General features: G+C 40.0%; 1 protein-coding gene across 2 annotated transcripts in view; it reads right to left on the minus strand.

Moving 5' to 3' along the window:
- Positions 1 to 23,931, minus strand: part of acot7 (acyl-CoA thioesterase 7) — a 50,761-nt gene that overhangs the window by 21,706 nt on the left and 5,124 nt on the right. The window contains exons 2-7 of one of the 2 annotated variants that reach the window (XM_054609548.1): positions 23,343 to 23,460; positions 20,505 to 20,661; positions 11,788 to 11,879; positions 11,460 to 11,574; positions 10,695 to 10,709; positions 10,451 to 10,537 (exon numbers count right to left, since the gene is read on the minus strand). In XM_054609548.1, the coding sequence (XP_054465523.1) occupies positions 10,451 to 10,537; positions 10,695 to 10,709; positions 11,460 to 11,574; positions 11,788 to 11,879; positions 20,505 to 20,661; positions 23,343 to 23,460 (584 nt within the window). The remainder of the gene's footprint in view (positions 1 to 10,450; positions 10,538 to 10,694; positions 10,710 to 11,459; positions 11,575 to 11,787; positions 11,880 to 20,504; positions 20,662 to 23,342; positions 23,461 to 23,931) is intronic. The other variant, XM_054609549.1, reaches the window with a different exon arrangement.

Here is a 23,931-nt window from a genome sequence, read left to right on the forward strand (position 1 = left end):
TTATGAAATATGCTGACTTTGAGAATACTGACTTGCTAATGGTTGCTATAACACAGTTAGTTAGTATATACAGTTAGTCGCTCATAGTGATGAACCCACAACCAACTCTGCAGTTTCCCTCACCTCTATTTTAAAGCTAATTGTTGTGGTATTCAAGCCTGCAACTTTCGGGTTTTGGTTCAATTTCATTGCTCTCATCAGCCTTGTTTTCATCCGCAACAGCCAGATCATTTTGGAAGAATCAATTCTAAGAACCCACATGCTCAGCAACAAACAGTAGACAGACAAAATATGCAACTGTAATTAAGGAAGGAAGAAAAGATATTGGCTGGCTGTGATGGCTTGTTTCTCGTCACATGACATGAGGTGTGTGATGTAGTGTTCCAAAAGTTGAACTATATTATCTCAGCATGCATGCCTTTACAGTGTCACTCTCCGTTTAAAACGCACTTATCGTGCAATAAACGCAGAATGTGAACGGACCCTAAATAGGCAATTGTTTGCCTACAAGTTCTCCATGTCAACTTAAAAAGTGATGTCAATTTTCAAAACAATCTGTTGTTGTAGGTTTCGAGACGACAAAAGAAATATTCTATGACCAATAATCTAGACTAGACTATAAAAACCTAAATTACCATGTTGTAGTGTTAATGGGTATCCATTTCTTTAGAGGCATGAATCTGGCATGAATCTGTTACCTATAGCTATATTAAATGAAATATTAAAAACTGTCTCATTCTCATGGGACTGACGTGGTCCAGTGCCTTCCCTCAACTCTGGAAGCAATTCCAGAAATAATCTATTGTACAACTGTTCATATTAGCTCATATTTGCTATGTAGACGCTAAGCCAGATAAGCTACCATAAACAATATAATGCTGTTGCCTTTTATACACAAATATCATTGTTTTTGTCTTTATCTCATAGCAGTGTTACAAAACAGCAGCTCTTGCAGCAGCAGACATGCATCAGCTGATAGGCTCTGATGATAATAATCCTTGAAACAAAGTGACCCCGCATTTTTGAGATTTCTTCTCATTTGATCCTCCATTTACGAATATTGAATGGTTAGAATTAGATTATATTTATTCTGTTTCCCTGTAATTGCAGAATGAAACGATCTTTAGGAGGTCATTCTGGGTAAATTAAGGGATCATAAGGGACGGAGAGAAAGACCCGCTCAGCATGCTATGGTATGAAGTGAATTCTAATGTGGTAAATGGTGAGGCTGGTCAAGTCAAGAAAATCATTTTATAAAATGACACCAACACTGTAACTTTGTAAGAAAATAATAAATCAAAGTGCACTGAGGACTTTGTTATTGGTGGGTTGGACTGTGAATTTATGAAGGTCATTGAGACGGAGTTCAGCAGTGAGAGTGGGCTCCCGTGGTCTTGTTCCCCGGCTCCCCGGTGTTAGTAGCTCTCCAGATGCCTTGTGAAAACGAGGCTCGGGTTGTGGGGGGATAATTACCCCAGTTTGCTCACTGTTCTTCACTTTACCACACTCCTTCCCGCAGCCTAAAAGTAGCTATGAGTAGTTAAAAGCTGCTTGTTTGAAAATACTGTTGTATAGCTAAAGTAAGTTCTGGTGGCAGAGCTGAGAGGCAATTATGCACAGCAATGGATAAGGGACCTAATTATCAAAATTGTTGGAATTTCACTTGCTTATTTTTCCTCACCACACATTCGTCACATTGTGGGAGAAAGCTTGAGCCAATCCCAAAGATGGTTCATTAGCATTCCTGAATTTTAAAGATGAATATTAACATTTCATTAAGTTGGGGATATGACATTTGGATGTGGTGCATTGTGGTCGGAATTTTAGGTTAGTGTACATATCTTCAATTTAGGCTTTGGTTCAAGTCCCAAATCATAGCAAGAACTTTTTCAACTGTAAGTGCAAGATTGTTTTTTTCTTAAACTCCACCAATCAATACTCTCTAGATTAGCAATAGATCAAGTCTACATATTGCACACACAAGACATCAACTGGCACATAACCCTTGAAATTCCAAATAACTTTGAATTGCCTAATCTTAATCTTCAGGTACATTTTTAAGGTGACCCACAACACATCCATGGAGACAAGCAGCTGCGATGCAAGCAGCTCCTGCATGCATACTTAGTGTGTACCTGAAACATTAATAAGTGAATCCAATAGAAGGCAGATCAGGTACGATTCATACGTGGCCAACATGGGAACATCTGCCTTGACAGTTACCAATTTATCACAATGCAAAAAAAAATTAATAAGAAGTTGAGGAGGTTACAATTGTGTTAATATTGTTAATAATGACAGAAGAGCAGCAACAGATATTACATAAACGTATGTGATTGTGGACAAGGTCTATCATTTTCTTTTCAAAATGTCCTCCCATTGTTGTTGTGTGTTTAAAGTCTGCTGCTGACCTAGCCTTACATTCTCTCATACATGTGGACACATGTATTCATTTCACAAAAGAATAATGAGATTGTGTTGGATATTCAATGTATCTGGTGAACTAGAAACCTGTGACTAAAATGTCAAGCAAATCAAGTGAAGGACTGCGCTGTCCTTGAGTATCAAAGATGCTCGTCTTTATTAATCACCACCATCAGTGGAACGGTAAATGCAACTCCTGCAAACCCCCCCTCTCCTTGTACAGTCGATGTAAAAGGTTGAAGTGAGGCTCGATGTTGGACTGCAAATGAGGACAAGCGAGGCCAAGACAGCCCTGGGCCTGGCGTTACACATTCACAGGGTGACATGGCACACTATGACTCTCCCTTTGCCGTAGGCTGGGAACACGAAAGGCAGAGTTGGGGGTGGGGGGGATCGGCGGAGGGTGGAGATGGTGTGTGGGAAGAGGGGAAGACAGCTTACTCCAAATGGGGAAAAAAGGGCAATTAGTAACCAAGTCACTAGTGCAGCCCGGTTAGCCACGGGGGAGAGTACCTCTGTGATCAGATCCCTTCTGACCATTTCCCCAAAATCTTTGCGCACAATGCTGTCCATCGGCAACGGGCACGAGAACAATGACGGGGGTCTTAAGGGCAGCTCTTGTAGCCCATCAACTGTGTCGGCTAACTTCAAGCCATTTTAATTAGAACCAGCTCAGACACACTACACAAGGCAAACACTGATGAGAAGAGGAGAAAGTGGGAGACCAAAACGATATGAATAGCATAGCATTCATGATCTCTGCCTCTCTCACATATTCGCTCACCATTTCCTAAACTTACTCCTTCCATCTCTGTTCTCTTTCTTCTTCTTGCCCTGTGTCCTTATCCACCACTGACAGTTCCCTCAATCTCTCTCTGTCCTTCTCATCCACAACCCCAACAACTGCTTTAATCATGGACCGTATCAAACGGCTCAAACTGCCTCCTAACGAGCTGTTACTATAGAAACAGCTCCTGTGAACATGACTCCCACGCAGCAACACATCCACATCCTCTTAGAAAGTCCCATAAGCTGCATATTTTTTGTGTGTATATTTTACTATTCCAGCTGTGGTGAGCTTTACCAAACATCTAACAACTGTGACTTAAAGTCCTAAAAATTGCAAGTGAACGCTGTCATGGTTACTGTTAAACTGTAAGCTTCCATGCACACCAGAGGCCTGGGAAAATCACTGATATACGATTCCTGTAATGGAAATTGTGTCAGATAAAGAGCTTTCACATAAAATGCACCTCTGGCTGTGATGGTAAAGGTCATTGGCTCCTGCAGATAACTTGGCCTTTGTAACAGTGAAACACATGGTTCATTCCTGTTTTGTCTTTACATTGGTATATGTTTATATGTTTATTTCACCACTGAAAAATCGGATCCATTTTATATTTGGATAGTATCAGCTTGTAATACCCCCCAGTACCAATTAAGGTATTAGAGATTGGGTTACAAGGTCTCCATTACTTTTCTTCCTCTTACTGTCTAGCTGTCAAAATTCAGATGAGAGAAGCTCTGAGCAGATAAAATGATGCATTCATCTGGATTGGCTTCAGTTACTACCGTACGCTCACAACAACATGATCTATGATCTTTTTTTGCCCATGGCTTCACCTTCATTCTATATACCCCCTGATTGGTTGTAGTTGTCGGGGCTGTTCATTGCCTGATAGTAAGAGCTGCAGACACCAAGAGAAACTTGACACCAGGTTGTTTTCAGTGTTTCACTGCCCTCCCTGGTTGAATGTTTCTGAAATCTCATTTTCTTTAATTATTCTGGGTCCTCTGCCTTCAGCTGAACCCCAGCATCATTAAAACCCTAAACAAACTATGAATGGGGTTTTAGGGACTGGTTTCTCATCTACAAAGAACAGAGGATGCGTGAGCAGAAAACACCTATCTCAATTTCTGCATTCATAAAAAAATGCAACCTGCTAGAAAACAATATATATGCTTTTCAAACAGTCAATAATTAAGGGAAACTCGTCCGTCCTTTACCTTTTTACTTTTTTTTTACGGTATGCCTAACAATGATAGACAACAGAGCTTTTGCTGGCTCCTTAAACCTGGTGCCTTTTCTCTCACATTGATTCCACATCAGCGTTTAGCAAAAGTAAACAAATTCTGAATTCAGTTTAAGGCTGGTTTGATCATGGCGACGCTGCTCTGCTTTGCTTTTTGGTTCAACTCATTAAAGTTTCTCGGTCTCAGACACATAATAGAGCTGTGGGATTTGCTGCCCGTTACAAAAAAGTGTCCTCACTGATTTAACTTGCATATAACTGAACTCTTCTACCATTCTGGAGTTTTGACTTCCATCCCAAACGCCAGACAGAACTCCAGATAATATTTGAACTTTTGTTTGATGTATTTTTACAACTTAAAATGTTTGAACAAATGAAGACTTTGAGCTGTAGATCACATGTACCCCTATACAAAACTTGATTTTAGCTCAATTTAAGCTAATAATCGTGGCGGCAATGTGGTCAATAGTTGGTTTTTCCAGCAAGCTGACATTTACGGGTCTGTTCTTCCAGCGGATGTGATGGAGTTTTCAAAAGCATATTTTGTGATTTGTTTCAAGTTCTGAGATGTGTTATTCTTCATCCAGGCCTCTACATCGCATTCCATATAAATACAAGACAATACATTCTATATTATATAGATTTAGAGAATGGTTTAAGTTTTTATTTGTAGTTCAGTTTCTGGTAAATATTTTGAGCTGTTAAGTGTTTTATTGCTTATTTACCTCTTTGAGTATACGTTCTCTTATGTGTGATTTGGCTGCTATAACTCTGAATCTTTCCTCTCTATCTATATTTCAGTCTATCAGTGTAGGAAGATCCACTGTCTCTTGAATACCACAAGCTTGTTTTTTTTACCTGAATGCCCCAATCTTTAAAGACTCTTGTCTCGGGTCTCCTAAAAAAACCTGTGCAGCTGATTCAGTGTTTTATTTCTGAATCAATGTTGGTTTTGGAGGAGAGAAGGCTAGAGGTGGAGCCAGTGGAAGCAATCCCCCTTCAAACACACACACACACACACACACACACACACACACACACACACACACACACACACACACACACACACACACACACACACAATCCTCACAAAGGTCGATCACACAAGCTCCAGTGGACATATCCCTGTCTCCCTGAATTCCTCTGTCTCAGGCAGTGACATGTTTATATACCCACTGAGCACAGACCAGGGCAGAGGACAGATAATATAGACCACAGTGATGGATGTGTTCCTGTGCTCAACTCTGTCACACACACACACACACACACACACACACACACACACACACACACACACACACACACACATACAGACATACAGACACACATCCTGCATCAAACGTATGCACAACCACCGCTTTATAGGCACACATCTGTATTTCCACCTCTCTCCGACACACACATACACACGTAATGTAAACACATGGAATTATGAAGCTTCACATACATATGCATACATAAGTGAAAGAAAGTGTGCACACAAATAGAGATCAAATGCCCAAATGCAAACATAAATTGGATGCGTTAGAGCACACACTGAGAGCCACTAGTCAATGATTATTTGTGCACCGATAAAAAAAGAAAACTTAAAGTGTCTTACAGAACGTCAAATCTTCAGTTTATTTGTTTTAATCAGACTGCAGTTGTGTCCACCTGTGGCAATCAACTACTGTTTCCATGGAAACAAGTGGTACACGTCCTTAAAACATGAAGAAATGAGGAGAGTGTGTAGGGAGAGAGGAAGAGATAATGAGGTGGGCATACAGTAAAGAATAAGCAACAAAGAAAAGGAAAAGTTAAGAGAGAGAAAGCAAAATAATGTTGTGGTAATGGGCAACGTGGTGGGCTCGAAGTTCCTCGAAATCCACTGATCTTTTCCAGCATTTAGAAATGTCCAGGCTTTTTGTTCTGCACGTTGGAGAATTTCATTATATGCCCAGGCGTGTACCATTTTAAGAGCAACTGTACAGGGGCAGGCCTAGGTCCCTCAACATCTGGTATTGCAAATACAGTGTGCAGGTTATTCTCCTTTGCTATTGCCAAGCACCTGCCACATGGTGAAAGCATGTTTTATGGATTAATAATTGTTGACTTCACAAATGTGATCAATTCCCCTAAAACATCTCAAAATAAATATTGCCTCACTTACTGGTGGTATCTAGTACTGTAATTAGCTTTGTTTTTGTGTGATCAATTTTCTGTATTTTTCCCTATAATGCTCAAGCCATTGAAAAATCATATTTAATAACAGCTACTTGTGATTTTAGACTCTGGATAATCCACAGACCTCACTGTTAATGAATCTCCTCCAAAACGTCAAACTATCTGCAGGGTCTTTACACCACTAGAAGTAAGAGAGGCAGGGTGTGTTTGTCTTATGAAGACAAATAAATGAAGAAGGGGATCCTGAACGACTGTCAAATCATTTTTTTAAACAATTGCATTAGCATCAGTGACATAATTGTCAAATATCTGGCTGGATGGATGTGGTTTCACATTTTAACCCTGCTGTTAGAATCTGCTGTCAGTCAGTGAGGATTTAACGTTGGATCTAAAGAGATGTTGTTTTACAGAGAAAATAATTAAGAATTGTTAGCAGAGCGTTTATGTAACCACTGTGTACATTTACAATATGGACATGCATGCGAGTGTGTTCCTGAAAGTTCCTGTATTTGTACAAGTGCTTTATGACTCCTTGGGCTCAAGCTAAGCAGGCCACTTTTTCACACCACAAAGGGGAAATATACAGTAAGTGAATAGCCTGGCACTGTCATGTAGAAGTCAGTTTTCATTTCTTCAACAAGAGTATAGAGAGAAGAGGGAGCTAGAGAGGGTAAGACACAGTGGGAGAGAAAGGGAGAGCGAGCACCCTGGCTGCCTGACCTGACTCGGTTATGTAAACAGAATAAGTGTAGTGAAAGCAGCGGCAGTGAACAACAGGGAACATTGCTTAATGAGCAATGGCATGTACCGAGAGAGAGAGAGAGAGAGAGAGAGAGAGAGAGAGAGAGCAGCGTGTGTGTGTGTGTGTGTGTGTGTGTGTGTGTGTGTGTGTGTGTGTGTGTGTGTGTGTGTGTGTGTGTGTGTGTGTGTGTGTGTGTGTGTGTGTGTGTGTGTGTGTTCTAAATGACCTGCATGCCTGTTCCACATTTGTTTTTTTAATTGGACAGATTTCTCAGCGAGCTTGCAAATTAAAAAGGCAACCATGACTCGTGCGACACTTATCCGTCCGGCCCGTCCTCATTGCATCTCTTTCTCCGTCAATGTCTCTCGTCTGTCTTTCTTCCTCACTATCTTGTGTCTCTCCGATGCCCTCTTTACACAGCTGACCTCAATAGAAATGGCAGTATGAGGTAATGATATCTTGCCAGAAACAATATATACCTTGACCGATTAAAAGCATCTGTTCTATGCTGATAAAATGTTGGCATTGTTTCAGATGCAGCCAGGATGGTTTCCAGTGAGGGCTTGCTTTGTCATGTTGTTTGGGACATTAGATAAACCAGGTTTTTGGTTACGGGTGGCTAAATCATCAAATCTGGATACGCACTCATTCAATTTGTTAGTTTAGTGTGCTGCTCTCTTTTTCTATTTGCTCTGTGCTTTGTCGTTATTTTTTTCTCAAGTACTTTTCAAACTTTTTAGGAATCTTGATCAAATCCTGTGGGGGGGAAAGGGGCAACGGAATAAAAAGAAAAGGACTACAGGAAGCTTTTTTCTTGCAAAAAATGGAAATATATATTAAGGATTGTGATGCGCATTCAGTGTTTCCATTGAAGGGCTTTTGTTGATATATGCAGGAGAAATTCACTTTTTGCAAGCAAGGAGCCTGAAAATGCCTTTTTGAAAGCATCACCCCAGTAACAAAAATAGATTTTCTACTTAAGGATGATTGAATAGGTCCAGTCAGAAATTTTAACAAGGTCAAAAGACGAGTCATAGAGGAACAATTTATGCCTCTGAGTGGTCTAGCTGGTCAGCAAAGCACAGAATAGGAAACGGCATCGGCACCATAAATTCCCTGCTACCAAGACCTTCTATTTCCCATTTGTTGTTCTAGTTGTCTATTTCCCGCTTCGTCCTTGTCATTCTGTTCTTCACAATTACAGCCATGCTCATAGCTTCAGAGAGTGCTGTCAATGCAAGTAACAACCAGAGCAGTTATTTCAAAACGGAACAGTGCACACACACAAAAACAGAACATTCGCTCACTACAATCCCACGTATTCATACTCACTCCCAAAAACACTGAGACATTTCCGACCAAACAACCATTCATTCATCCATTTACTTAGGAGAACTCAGTACTAAGAGCCACAAAAACTCTCAAGGACGTTTCTCTTTGGATTCAATTTAGCACTATTTCTTATTCTATACCTCCGCTGTGTTGCCACAGGACATGCTGTACCAATGCACAGTCTTGGTTTTAATGCAGAATGCTATAAACTGGGAAGAACCGAGTCAGCAATTCATAAGCAAACCTCTGAAGGTGGAATAGAGGGATAATGTGGATACTGTAAACACATGTGCACGTATACTGCAGATATTGTGTTTATGAATGTGTGAATGTGAAATGTTTGATCACTCCTCGCAGATGTTTCTTAACTCTTTACAGTCTATCTTCCCTTGCCTCAAGTTTTATGTGTACATCTCTTTTCTTGACCTTTTAATCGGCCTCATTCCGCCCAACCTTCTGTGTCTTTAAACATCTCACTCTATGTTCTCTGTTTTAGGGGTCTCTGTTTCATCCTCTCCCCTGCAGGATTTCCATACTGTTGGGACGTGGATGGATAGATCAGCTCCTGCCTTGAATACCAAAGAGTTTAATGCTGTTCATGAGCTCATTGTTTCAAATGTGTGAGAGTGGGAAAGAAATCTGACAGATACTGCAGACTAAGTGGAAGAGGGTGACTTGGAAACACTGGGATCTCAAACGGCTTGTCAGCAGCTGTTAGTGCGGGATCAATCACAGCGTGTGGTAGTACATTTGAGCTTTGGAAAGAACTCAAAGCAGACCTAAAATATTACATTGCATTGATCTGAATACTTTGATAGAAATTTCAAAAATTTCAAAAATTCACCACTTCCTTTCTCAGTGACGTGAGTGTATTAGATATTTGTTTCTTTGTGCGTCTCCCTTTGAGCTACATATATGGTCGTACTGTGTACCATTTACATTTTCTGTGGATTAAAGCAGCCACTAAGGTGTGTAATAAGCACACATATTAATTAAGCAGTCATTATTAAAAACTGTATATTTCCCCCAAGCTTGCTGCAATGTGGCTTCCCTACATAGATTAATATGTACACACTGAAATCATCAGTCTGTAGTTTATTCTTTCTGCTAACAGAGAGTATAAAGGTTGGTAAGTCTGAATAGAGGCTTCTACCATTGAAAAGGTAAATGAAGACATACTGCTCCAATTCATTGAGAAGAGGTAATGCATTCTTTTCTGTTAGCATACAGGCTTCCACTGCATTTCGGAAAACATTTCAGGTAAATGAAATCAACCACAACTTTTTTTTGAACACCAAGGGGCAGAAAGCTCACAGAAACACAGCCCTGACACACCACTGGCTTAGCAAGGGCTGACCTCTTACCAAATAAATTGGTACTTTCACATCAAGCAGGCACAAACCAACCTGAACATCCAGTTGGAGTCTGATCAATGGAAGTCTAATACTCACTGGTGCTTTAACTCTGGGTTAATCCACTGACAGCTGAGGAAAGCTGCTAGATGATTGACTATCTTCAGCAGTCAAAGGTCAAAGGTTAACCTCACCTCGCTGCTTTTTCACACTGGGCAGGAACTGTATACTCAACTTGTCTGTCTGGTAACGGCTTCCTATGGTTTGACAGGGGGATGATGGGAGCCACGAGACTCAACCTTACCAGGTTAGGCGAGACGACCAAGACAATGAGCTAAAAGTGGCTGTTGGATAAAAGCTTCTGAGAGTTGGGTGTGAAATTGGGGAGAAATGGTTGGACTCACCGCCATGAACGTAGTTGTGTATGGTGCAGTCAGAGGGGCCGACCAAATGGATCAGACTGGACTGGCTGAAACCAACTGTGTGTTGTTCTGCAATGCAAACATACAAAAAACAAAAGAAATGTGAAAAATAGCAGTTCTTGTATTGAAAATCTTGCTGGTGTGTATTCACCAAATACAAGCTTATGTATGGTGCCCCGCCAAAGTAATGGTACTGACATGCTGCTTGTGGAGCAAGTTAGCTTACCCTTTGGTGGATCCTCTGCATTTGAATAAACATGACAAAATATTAGAATTAGCTATCAATCTTACCATCACGATGATGAAATACATTTACAGAGCAAATATTTCCTTTGATCAACTTAAATGTTATTCAACAAAATTGTTAAAATTTCTTTCTTGAGTTTTCAAGATATTGCAATATGGTTTTGTAATGTAAAGCGGAAAAAAACAAGTTAGCAACAATGCACTAAAGTACGTTAAATACTGATTGTACTCGAGGGGCTCAGTTGACACTGTTTTACCTCAGTACATTATAACACAATATCAATCAGAACAATTGAAGAACAGATACATTTCAGTTATCTGAGAGTCCAAACAAAACATTCAGACATACTAAAGAATTATGAACCAATGAATAAAAAGTCTTATGCTGAAGAAAGTATTTGCTTTTGACTCCATGATGCAGTTCATAATCACAGCACTGAGTCGTAAAGGTGCAGCGATGGTCATATTGACACAGAACACTGTATCCTGTATTTTGTGTATAAATGAATGTTCTCCTGTTATTACACCTACTTAAATTCCTGCACATTGATGTACAACAAAAAATGTGTATAAATTCAGGCTCAAATAGATCTGTGTTATTAGCGTCAATCATATCAGACAAAAATCCCAGCTGATATTTGCAACTTTCTTTCAAGAGCAAGAACATTTTGTACAGCACAGATTTCTATTGTATATTATCTGCTTTCACAGGATTTGATTTGAGGCCTTTAGTGCAGGATGTTACCTGGGTTGGGGGGAGGTGGCACCATCTCTTCAGTCCTCGCTTTGGTCTCCAGTCTCTCCAGCTTCTGAGCCTCGTAGCGCTTTCTGCCCTGCTCCTCTTGTTCTTCACTGGCATACTACAGACAGAGAAACAGACGACAGTATGAGCATGTGCACAGGTGGACACACACATTGAAATACCTGTCTCTGCACGGCTGCACGCAGATTAAGAAAAGTTGATCACATTGACATTCGAGACACAAGAGAAGTGAAATGGCTTGGTCACATTGTTTAATATGAAGGGAGAGACAGAGGGAAGCTAACTGGTCAAATGCCAAGTTTCCATGTACCTTGATGGGCGGCACATCCATGACCTTGTTGACATTCTGCAGCGAGCAGGGGACATACCACAGCGCTGCCTTGTTGGCCAGCTTTTTGGCACCTGCAGTCACAAAGAAAAGGTTGAATCCTTGCCAGTAAGGAATTTTACAGCTGATGAAGAGACACAATCAACTCGGAGTTTTGTGACTGTAAACCAACAAACAACAAGTTTTGACATGTCTTTAAAATAAAAAAAACAATGGGGCAAAGTTTGAAATAGCTGTTGTCAAAACAGACACATTCATTAATACCCCAATAAAAGCCTATCCAGTTTTTAACAACTCCATTGGCACTGTCTGAACATTAGGCTTTCTTCTTCAGACAAAGGAGCGGAAAACAAATGAGGTCTTCGTTCAAAGACAACCATTCACATTCACTAAACACAGTCCCTCCGTTACTGAAGGTTTAGCATAATCCCTAAATCCTGAACTCTGCATTTTCATGTTGTGATTATAACATGGATGAAATACAATGGCAACTCCCTCATTAAATTCTTTGTACAAATATTCTTCTTTGGCAGTTGACACAATAATGTGTCACATTAATGTGTCAACTGCCAAAACATGGAGAAGCGAATAGTTTTCCTTTGAAAGGGATTTCATGAACAATGTTTTTGAAAATGGAGTGACATTATGATAAAATGTCAACTGATCATTTCAACTTGTATATTTCAATCCTCAAAAAAAAATCACCCTGTTCCTTACTCAAATCTCATTTTGACTGACAAACACATGTTGAATAAAACTGCAGTAAATAGAAGGTATATAGATAAAGAACATTAATAGTTTAGGTGGTTGGAGGCATTAGCTCAGCCTTCCCACAGAAAGTTAAGTCTCAGAAGAACAGAAGACAAAACTCGTAGAAATTACATCTCATAGCAATCAGGCGGAGAGGTTGCCATAGCGATATCTGTTCTATTCTGCTTACACTTTTCCTCTTAATTCGCTAACATAGAGAGAGGGGCTATTTTGAGTCTGTGTTGTTATGGCACACGACAGATTAAAGACAGCACAGGGCCAGCAGGTTCAAATGAAATCACTGTCTTATAGTGTTAAAGTATTTAAGTATTACTTGAGGCTGCAACATCTGATGTACTAAGTGGATTGATGTTTCTCGTGATGACTGATGAAGCTTGTGTTCCGATTAATTTATTTGATGCTATGGAATTGAATTTGCCCATATGTTTTATTATACTGACTTGTGCCAAATACACAGGAACTTAAAGCTGCATAATTGTGCACTGCATGTACGTGGACATAGAAATAGGACATCTACCAAATAAAAAGATAGCAATGAGAGTGAAGAACTGTGACATTACTGTGTGCACTTTGATCAACGGAGAGCAGACGGAGACTTTACAAGAGGAAATGTGAAGTTAAGAGAAGAGAGTGGGAGCAGAGGCTTATGGCAGACTACTCTTGGGGAATAACATTTGCATTTTACACCCGAGTTAAAACTGTGCAGACAGCCGGGCCGCGTTGCCATGCCGACCGCTCTTCTCTCCTCCCATTGGCTCCCACGCTTGCCTGCAACCAGGAAGTTGCCCACAGGAGAAGAGGCATATTTACATATCCTTGACTCTACCAAGACTGAGTGACTCCAGTCTATTATTAGCTCCTGCTGGACCTTTTGAGTGAACTGTGTTTAGGATGGAGGGAGGAAGAGGAGGAGTGAGAGAGAGACGGAGGTTTGGAGGGTGAACCAATGGAATGAACAATTCCCAGTCCGACTGACGACCTTTTTGACCAGAGTGTAACCAGGGAACTGGCTTTGAATTTCAAATCCCTCCGCATCACATGAAGACAATGTCAATGTTTGACCATGGCACTGCACCCTTATTACCTTCACAGTGTTTCTACTAAAACAGCACGTATTATTCCTCATCATGCATGCAGTATCATGCATGTTGTGAAGTCAGTCATAACATGCGCTTTCCTACGACATATTCATCTTGTTTTTTATCTAAAATGGGTTTATTGTATCTGTTGGTTTCTATGAGATTACGGTGAACTGAATTCAGTCACGGAGGAGAGATTTCAACTAGCAGTAGGGACAGCTGGCTTACTTAGTTAGCATTAATGAATTTGTGAACAGAAAGGTTTTTGGCTGCATCCACTCTGAACAGAAGCTCCATAAATCTGCTCACTCAAATTTCCACACTCTGTGGCACAATTCTCTATAAACATAGCAAAGTGACTTTGTGCATGTTTTTTTCAAGTTCATCTGGTGGCAGCTTTAGTACAATGCATGTAAAACTCCGGCAGCTATGATGACAGCTGAGACAAATGGCGCTTGGCAGTGGCAGTATCATTTGTTTTTTAAGTGATGGTGTATTGGTGCAGCAGTGCAGAGTGCATTAATGTGGAAGAACTGCCTGTGAATGGCAGGACATTACATAGGAGACAATCCAAGAAGCATCACTTGGCTGATTTTACAGGAGTATAATGTCAGCCAACAGAAAGCAGTTATAAACTATGCTGACATTACAGTAGCAACAATGGAAGCCACAGAGTAATAATCATATTAATCTGATTGTCAGTGTGTTTATCCTAAAACTTTAAACTTTCAACTCATTATAGGTCAGAAATCCAGCAAATCAGGTTTTTAACTTCAAACAAACTGCACCAATAGCTGGTCTCCAGCAGCCTTAGACACACAGGCCTGTTTGAACTCTCTGATAGGCAGCAGTATTCCCTAACGCTTTGCTCAGTCATATTTAATTATAAATTACAGCATTTTTAGGTGCTGATTTGAGTGTTCACATGGGTGCTTAAGTGGGAGAAACATCCCTCCAGCACTACTTATGCATCATCCAATCCACTTTAATCTTAGTTTAAGGCGTCAATCACTTCTTCATACCATTTTTGAAGTTTCTTAAATGCACATTTTCAGTGCCTTGAACAGTCCCAAATTCCAGTCTGTTCCAACATCTTTAATTTCTCATTTTGTTGCTCCTTTCCTCCTCTCTTTTCCTCTTTCCCTTTACAGCCCCTTTGCCCTCATCCATCTCTTTCACCTCCAACAGTTTCACTTGATTTATCACTCTGTTTTACTCGTTCACCCCTCCGCTCTCCCCCTTGACTTTTGCCCACTATCCGTCATTCTTTCTCTGAGCAGAAAACCCCCTTGTTTTCTTTTCTCCTTCCTGTACACCATGTTCCAGGCTCAGAGACAGTGCAGTGAGGACCGATCTTAGTGCTTGATCCCCATGATCAAAACCACAGATTTTCCATTGTGCTGAGCCAAGGCTACTTTTAACTACACTAAAAAGCCCACTCTGGGATGTTATAGCATGATTGGGATAATTAAATCATGCCAGGAGAAAAGTTTCAGTGCAGAGCATTTTGGCTGAAAATGAATATACAATATTTTTTGATATATTTGAGCCACATTTTATGGATTACGAAATGATACTTCATAAACATAATTTTCTGTCGAACCATGACTTTTAACCTGTTGCAGTGATGGCTGTCTTATTACAGCCCTCAGTTATGCCCTCAGGAAATTATGCTGCGCTCAAAAAATAAAACCCGCCACATTTGCAATTGTTAAATGTCTTACCGTATTTTCTTTGTGTTTGTTTTACATCTTTTATCAAATATTATATATATTTGATATATTTTCTCCTGCTGTGGGTGATCATGACTGGATAATTAAATAATACAGATTAGTGTGACTAATTTAGTTCAATGAGAGTTAAATATAAACCTCAATATATTTCTAAATATTGTGTGTGTATGTTCATGTAGCGCTCTTTCAGCATGTGCAGTTGTGTGACCAACCAGGATCATGGCAGGAACTGTCATGCTTATTTTAAGCCTCAACCCACAATGCATTGCTCTCAGCTCTATCTATGCATGTGTGTGTGTGTGTGTGTGTGTGTGTGTGTGTGTGTGTGTGTGTGTGTGTGTGTGTGTGTGTGTGTGTGTGTGTGTGTGTGTGTGTGTGTGTGTGTGTGTGTGTGTGTGTGTGCGTGTGTTGAGGGGGCACAATCTGTTTATGCTGTGTTTGTGCAAATGTATGCCTGAGTGTACATGCAATACATGCATTATTACCTCTGCAGATATTTTCTGTACATGTGTGTTTGTTCCAAGGTGGCTGTTTGCAAACACGTTTATATTCATACATGAATGTTCTGTCTTTTTATTTGTCTGGCAGTTTCACATCTGCAGCTCTGGCGTGTGTGCGTGAAAAAGCCTGATGTGTGTGTGATGTTTGTGTGAGTGCTTGTTCACATGCACTTTTCTAACGGGCATCTGTGCAGTTTCCGAGACATAAATGTGTATTTTTATGCACGCTTGTTCATACATGGGTACATGCAAATCTGTGTGTGTCGATGTGTGTGCTTCTATGTGTTATGTTAGTGCGCATGTGCGATCCCCCCAGCGGGGACAATCATCACGGCTCGTGCCCACAGTCGGCAGCCTCCCCCTTGGGGGCCGTGACTGAGGCCTGCCTGACGTGATGTTGCCTGACTGACTGTGGAACCTGGGTGCCTGCCTCCTCCCCCACACACACACACACACACACACACACGCTCACACACACACACACACACACACACACACACACACACACACACACACACACACACACACACACACACACACACACACACACACACACACACGTGAAATAAACATGAATGCAAAAATACAAAGATGCATGCACACAGAGCGTAATCTATAAAATACTGCAGAATACGAGAAGCATGAGCATTTATGTTTACACAACGTTGTAAAAAACATGCATGGCTGCACAAACACAGACCCTGGATTGTACACGAAGGTGCATCAAAAAATGAATGTAAACCATATATCCATGTCTAGAACCAACCAGTAAAATGTATTCTTTTGTGATCCATCAATCTTTTGAATTGGAAAAGATCTAGCCAGGAACATGTGAAACCCTGCCAGTCCTGCCTCGGTATGAAACTTATTTTAGAAAGAAGGGAAGTGTGTGTGTTCACTTTGTGTGTGTGAAGACATGTAGGTGTGTGACTTTTTCGATGCAGAATGTGTCAGTATGTGCATATCAGGCTCTGTATGCACGCAGGTCACAACCGCATGTGTGTGTCAGTATGTGTCGGGTATACGTGCGTGCGTCGTGTCGGAGCATGTGTGCAGGTACATCCACTTGGCGTCCGTGTCTGACTGGGCCACAGTGTGTGAGGCCTGACACTAAGCCGACATGACAGAAGCAAATAATGTCTGCTCCCGTTATCTTCTCTTCCCCCTCGGCCCCGCAGGAACCTTTTAAAGGGCCAAACACTGATTAAATCCCACACACATACCCATGCACACCCACTATGCATAAACATACTGTGTCACACATGCACACATATGCAAACACACATTCGCAAAATGATGATTCTATGGTTTCTCAAGGCAAAGAGAGTAACACACACATCTAACGTAACCTCTCTCTCCGTTATTGATAGAAGAACAGACAACTCCTCTGAGGTTGGAATAAGATCTCTTCATAAAAACAAACGGACATTCATACGTTCATATGGATAGCAGCTGTGTCAGCTCAAATGCAACACCCGTATATGACCTACTTCCTATAGCCATGACCTTATAGACCACCAAGCCGCAGCCTCTCCTCTGACTCTCCGTTTAATGTCAAAGCTGCTTGCTTTTCTGATTTGAGGACATCGTCTTCTCACTCTACTCAGTACTGGAAAATGTTCTTTATGTCCCTGGTATTCTAATAAATATTCCTAGATTGGGATAGATGTTTAATATCTGCTGTACTTTATGTTGAGTTTTTTTGACTGACACATGATGTCGTTATGAGGATGAAGGCAGAGTTTGCATATATATGTATATATATATATATATATATATATATATACAGTACCAGTCAAAAGTTTGGACACACCTTCTCATTCAATGGTTTTTTTCCTACATTGTAGATTAATATTGAAGACATCCAAACTATGAAGGAACACATATGGAATTATGTGGTGAACAAACAAATGCTCAACAAACCAGAATATGTTTTATATTTTAGATTCTTCAAAGTAGTTGAATGAGAAGGTGTGTCCACACTTTTGACTGGTACTGTATTACATTACATTACATTAGAGTCATTTAGCAGATGCTTTTCTCCAAAGCGACTTACAGTCAGTAGTATGTTACATATCATTCACCCATTCACACACTGATGACAGGCTACCATCAAGGTGCCACCATCAGACTCTAACTAACATTCATCATCAGTCCACACCGATGGCCTTCAGGAGCAACTTGGGGTTAAGTGTCTTGCCCAAGGACACATCGACTGCCGAAGCTGGGTATCGAACCACCGACCCTCTGATTGGAGAAACTACCTTATATATATATATATATATATATATATATATATATATATATATATATATATATATATATATATATATATATAGTACCAGTCAAAAGTACCAGTCAAAAGTTTGGACCCTATATATATATATATTGGCAGATGTTGTGTTTGGCCCATGGAGCCTCCAGAGAGCTCAACAAAAAAGCTAAAGCTACGCTCCCACACTGCCCTGGCGCTAACCCTACACTCAGACTTAAGAACTCATTGCACTTCTTAACTATGAACAACACTGAAAATAAAAATAAAACATATCAATGACTAGTGGAGCTGAGAAATGGGTCATTAAGTGACGTGCGTCTGTTTTTATTCAGCTACAAATACTTTACTTTACAAATACCAAAGATGTCTTGGCAAAATACAGAGGGTTTACAAGACAGACTTTGTTTCTAACATTGTTTTTGTCCAATATATGAATAAATATTGAATAGAGGAATAAAGCATCAAGGATCATAAAATCCTGTATCGTGTTTTCTGGTCATCAGCTCTCTTCCCGATCCTCCCTCTTCGGGGTCCTTCCCGATAGGCCATGTACTGTAGCAGGCTGTCCGTGCCGATGCCTGAATGTATGTACGCTGCTCTCCACCTGTCATCTCATATCTCTGCCTCCGCCTCCGTCAACCTGCTTCCAGCCCAGCAACCAGCCAACCAACCAGTACAAGCCTGTTGCTAGGGCAACGGCTGTCTAGGGGATACTTCTTTTGTTTCTCACACCTCCTTTCCTTCATCCCTCCGTCTATCTCATTCCTATCTCTCATTCTATCTTCCTCTTTCTTTCCCTCTGCTATCGTTTCACCCATCACATGTCTGTCTGCCTCTGTCTCCCTGTCTCACTCCCTCGTATGTCTCCTTCTCCGTCTCTTACTGTCTTGAAGATGGACGCGTTGCTCTAATGGCACACTAACTTCTAACTACCAATTCATAAAAAAACATACACACAAGTGAGCTTCCCATTGTAACATATCAAGAAAAAAAACCTCCCCCAACGGCACTGAAACTCATTCACTCCCCATCACCGTGATATATATTGTGCATGTGTGTCTCTACATGTATTAGTAGGTGTAGACATCATCATCTCTACCACTTTGACACGAACTCAAGCAGTTACAGCATGGTCAGCACATTTCATGGGGTTCTACCGACAGCCTGTGCATCTCTGAGGTCAGCCCAATGAGATCCTCCCTGAGTCTTTACTGCAGGGACTCTGGCCAGTGTGTGTGTGGTTGTAAGCCTGCATACATATATAGTATGTGTGAACATTCTCTCATGGGTAAACAGCATGCATTAAATGTGCATATATCTTAATAATAGACAAGAATTTCAGACTGCATCACTTGGCAAACATTCTAAAAGTAGAAATCAACACGGCTCTTAGTTTCTATTCCCCTGTCACAGCACGTAGGGCAGAGCTTTGTGGAAGCAGTGTTTCATCTTTCATCCTTCCCTGGGCTGTGTTGCTTATTTTTTGCTGCCCTCTACTGGTGAAATAGCAGAATGTCACAGCATTTGGACTTAAGACGTTAAATAATAAATACAAAAATGTCTATATTACAAACGAATTGTGATAGAAATAAAATATTACATTCACAGTTGCCTAACAGCATTTAAGAATATACCTTTACGGGCAAAATTCATAGGACTCAATGATGTACATTTTGTGTATTTCAGTGATATGAAGAGTAAGTACTCTGACACCATGCAGCCAAAATAATATTGACTATAAATGAATTGAAGCACCTTTAAATGTAATCACACAACATAACAATAGTTTGGCCTCATCCCAGGTGTTCTGGTTTTGGTTTGTATTTGCAGCCCTAGTTATTTCCTCCGTCAAGGAGGTTTGGATTTGTGGTTCGACTTGTTTGTCAGCAGAATAACGGTATAAAACAGTGTGTAACACAAGAATCACAGGGAGGAAACTCAAATGATTTCTATCTTTCATTAACATGGTAGATAGGGCACAGCCTTTACGGGGGTAAACATTATAGCTGGCAAGCATTAGTATATGTATGTGTGTACTATGTTGGTATCCTTGTGTATGTGTGTGTTATGTCTGTCTTTCTGCCTGTGAATACTTTTGAACCTGAATGTCTGTCATTCTTTTTTCTCCTCTGCATTGACGTGGAGAAGAATGAGGCTAAAGGTGACGCGGTGAGATGGCAGGTTCAAACTAAATTCTTTAAATTCAGTAAAGGTGTAACAGCATTATTAAAATGACTTCTACAAAAAAATTAAACGTCAGTTCATTAATCAAACTTAACATTGTATCTAACAGTTATATGCCTGTTAAAAAGTATCAAAGTTGTAGTTGCTACTAAGTCACCTGTCAGGATGTTTTCAGCCAGGACTTTGACCTGCACCTCCAGTGAGTGCTTAGAGGTGTACGTGATCTCAGCCGTGACGTGGGCAACCTCGCCAATGAACATGGGGAACAGGAACTCGGTTTTCTCCACCCGGACCAGAGCTGCCAAGCAGCGATCCTAGAGAGGAGAAAAAGCAAACCTAAAACTTGTACAAATATCATACATACTTTTTTTTAATACACCATTTAGTAAAAACTACTTCCATGGGGCCAGCACAGGAAGCAACAACATCAGCATGCATCTTCTTGAGCATCAACTTAAGAATTTGGTTTGAGTTGTTTTTATTGATTACTCTGTAAATCCACTACTCGTGCAATGATTGTATTTTGTCATGTAGTGTAAAAAATCTAATAATTGAATCCAACCTGTTTGGTGATACTGAAACTAATGACATCTACAACTTTTAAGAGAGTGAGCTAAACTTATATTTAGATTTAAAGTCTAGTCGGACTTGCTTGAGTATTGATTTGATTTATTTGAAGTTTTGTTTTGCACGACGTTAAATTCTCTACTTTATCTCTTGGGAATATTTAATTGAAAGATTTGGACTTTTTTCAACCTGTCACATTCCACTGATAACACCCGTGCTTCACATGGTTTGTGTCAAACAAACCTACAGCCTCATTAGACCTAACACCCTTATTTGAGAATGAAAACAATATAAACCCAATAGCACATTTAGTACATCTACAGCAATGATTACACAAAATGATGTTCATGAAAGGACACTTGACACTTCATGAAAAAGGTTTGGTTTAAAATCCTCATTATTTGTTTAACATGTCAGCAAAGGTAATATTACTACATAAATCTCATTAAAGTCTTCCAACTTGAAGCTTATAGAAACATATATATATATATAGAAACAAGAGCAGCACTAATCTTATTTAACAGTAAGCAAACTGATTTCTGGTAGCAGTACATCCTGACTTAATCTAAGAAATATTTGCTTTGCTTTGCTTGCTCGTTTTGATAGGGCGTTTTTGCATTGAGGTAGTTTAATGATAGGTAGAAAAAGTAACAAAATCAGTGCCACTCATTCTAAGGCAAATACTGAGTGGCTTATGGCAGACAAGGCCAGGTAAAGAAACAGGGAAATAAAACTATTCGTAGACATTAGAACATAATGTCTCCAGTGCCACTTGACTCCACAGAGACGCTAATCAGACAAGTGAAAGGTACCGTGATGTCTATAAAAGATAAATACAAAAAGAAAAATGTAATCAGTGTTGAAAGATGGGCATGAACACAGGAAACTTAGATCTTAAGCATAGACATGCCAGAGAATACTTCTTTAGTAAAACAAGAGACTCTTCTGTCTGTAATTCGGTATCTTCCTGGTTCACACTGGGTGTTTTATGTGAAGTGTAACTTCAAGGAGCTACTGTTCAAAACTGTTCACAAGTTAAATAGTTATTTGTGCTTGATTGAGAGCTGCCAGAAATCTCTAATACTTCAAAATCAAAGAACCCATGACAAAATCCTGATGACCCAAACTCTGACCTCCTCATATGACGCATTTAGTGTGAGAAGAGACTGTCAAGTAATCTGTGATTTTTACATTTCTGTTATTATCATCTTCTCAGTCATGTGAATTGCACAACCTGTATGAAAGGTGCAATACTATAGAAATACAGATTGATAGATTATTGATTGTGATGGTACCAATGATGGGGCGGCTGTGGCACATGAGGTAGAGCGCTTGTCCCGTAACCACAAGGTTGGTGGTTCAAACCCCTCTACCGGCAACATGCCGAGGTGTCCTTGAGCGAGACACCTAACCCCAAGTTGCTCCCCGGGCGCTTCATTGCAGCCCACTGCTCCTCCGGGATGGTTAAATGCAGAGAAATAATTTCCCCATTGTGGGACTAATAAAGGCTTAATTATTATTATTATTATTATTAATGACCAGAAGCTTTTATCTTTATATAACGTGACATAACCACTTAACATAAAGCATAGAACGGGAATTAGATGTAAAATCACTTGAAATACTTTTGCATTTATAAATGTTTTACAATATATTAAAGAATAAAGGAGTTTAATGTTTTCAATGATTTCAAGAAGTGACAACAGTCTCATGTGTAAATGTTTGTTGTGTCCATAATTGTTGTGTTTGTCTATCTTATATATATCTTATCTGAACAGTGAAATCTACGACATGGGCAGGATATGATCGCATTGTTGTAGTAGGTGAGATGACATTCAAAATGATGCAAGTTAAAGCCGGTTAAAGTTCACCAGGTGAAAAATAAAACCAAGAAGATCTGGGTCAGGCAATGCTGAGTAACAAAACATGAATGCATTGAGGCAGGTTGGACATAAGAGATATACCAGCTGTTCTATACTGTTAATAAACAGTATAGAACCGTGAACTACAGTGAACTACTGCCTCAAATTAAATAAACCAACTATTCTTTTAATGCTGGACAAATTGTGTTATAAACACTTTATGATCTCTAAAATAGTTCTAAAAGATTTTAGCTCTCAACGCCTTTAAACACAACAATGACTCATCACGTGCTGAGAGAGAAAAACACTACCAAAGAAATGTTTTTTCCCTTTTAAGGTCATTTTCTTCCTATTTCCATATTTATAAATAAAGTGGTTGATGTAAGTAATGCACTTCATATTTATTGATTATTATGCATTTACTATCTGTTTAATCCGGGGTTCAAAAGGAACATTTAATACTGGACAAATTACAATTCACATACTTTGCTACTAAAAAATGAAGCTTATAACAGTAGTCTGTATCTACCCACAGTGCAGTAACACAGTATGGGTCTGGCTCTTACCCCGTTCTGTGCGTTGCAGTGTCGCGTGCCAACGATGCATCCGGCTTCCTCGATCATCTTCAGGATCATGCCTCCGTGGACGTTGCCCACAATGTTGGCGTCGTCTGGCCGCATGATCCTGCAGTAAAGAGAAGATGAGTTAGCATTACTGAGGATCTGATGTTAGGATTACAACATCAGTTTTTAGCACCTTGTTTAAAAATACAATACTATTGATCAATAAATGTTAAAAGAAGGGGAAGCTGCAATAGATTTGAACATTGTTGATCAATGATTTCAGAGTCTCTTCTTTCTCTAACAACATCTGTGCTAAATTCTAAATGACAGGCCTGAGCCAACAGCAGGAATTGTAGTTTTCAGTTTAAGCCACTTTCAGTCCCCTGACATACCTAGTTTTTGATTTATTCAGTTGAAGCAGGCTTTAATGTATGACAGGTTGTTTGTTAAAACTAGGAACATATCTGTAGTGATGTGCTTCTAGATAGTCACTCATGAGTTGAGAGGAGGAGTCTTTTTTCTTGTCTATCTGATGACTAGATACAGTATCGGTATCACTGACAGCGCAGCATGCTGTCATGTACTTCTCATG

This window comes from Anoplopoma fimbria, chromosome 12 (genome assembly GCF_027596085.1).
Source record: "Anoplopoma fimbria isolate UVic2021 breed Golden Eagle Sablefish chromosome 12, Afim_UVic_2022, whole genome shotgun sequence".
NCBI classification, from domain to species: domain Eukaryota; kingdom Metazoa; phylum Chordata; class Actinopteri; order Perciformes; family Anoplopomatidae; genus Anoplopoma; species Anoplopoma fimbria.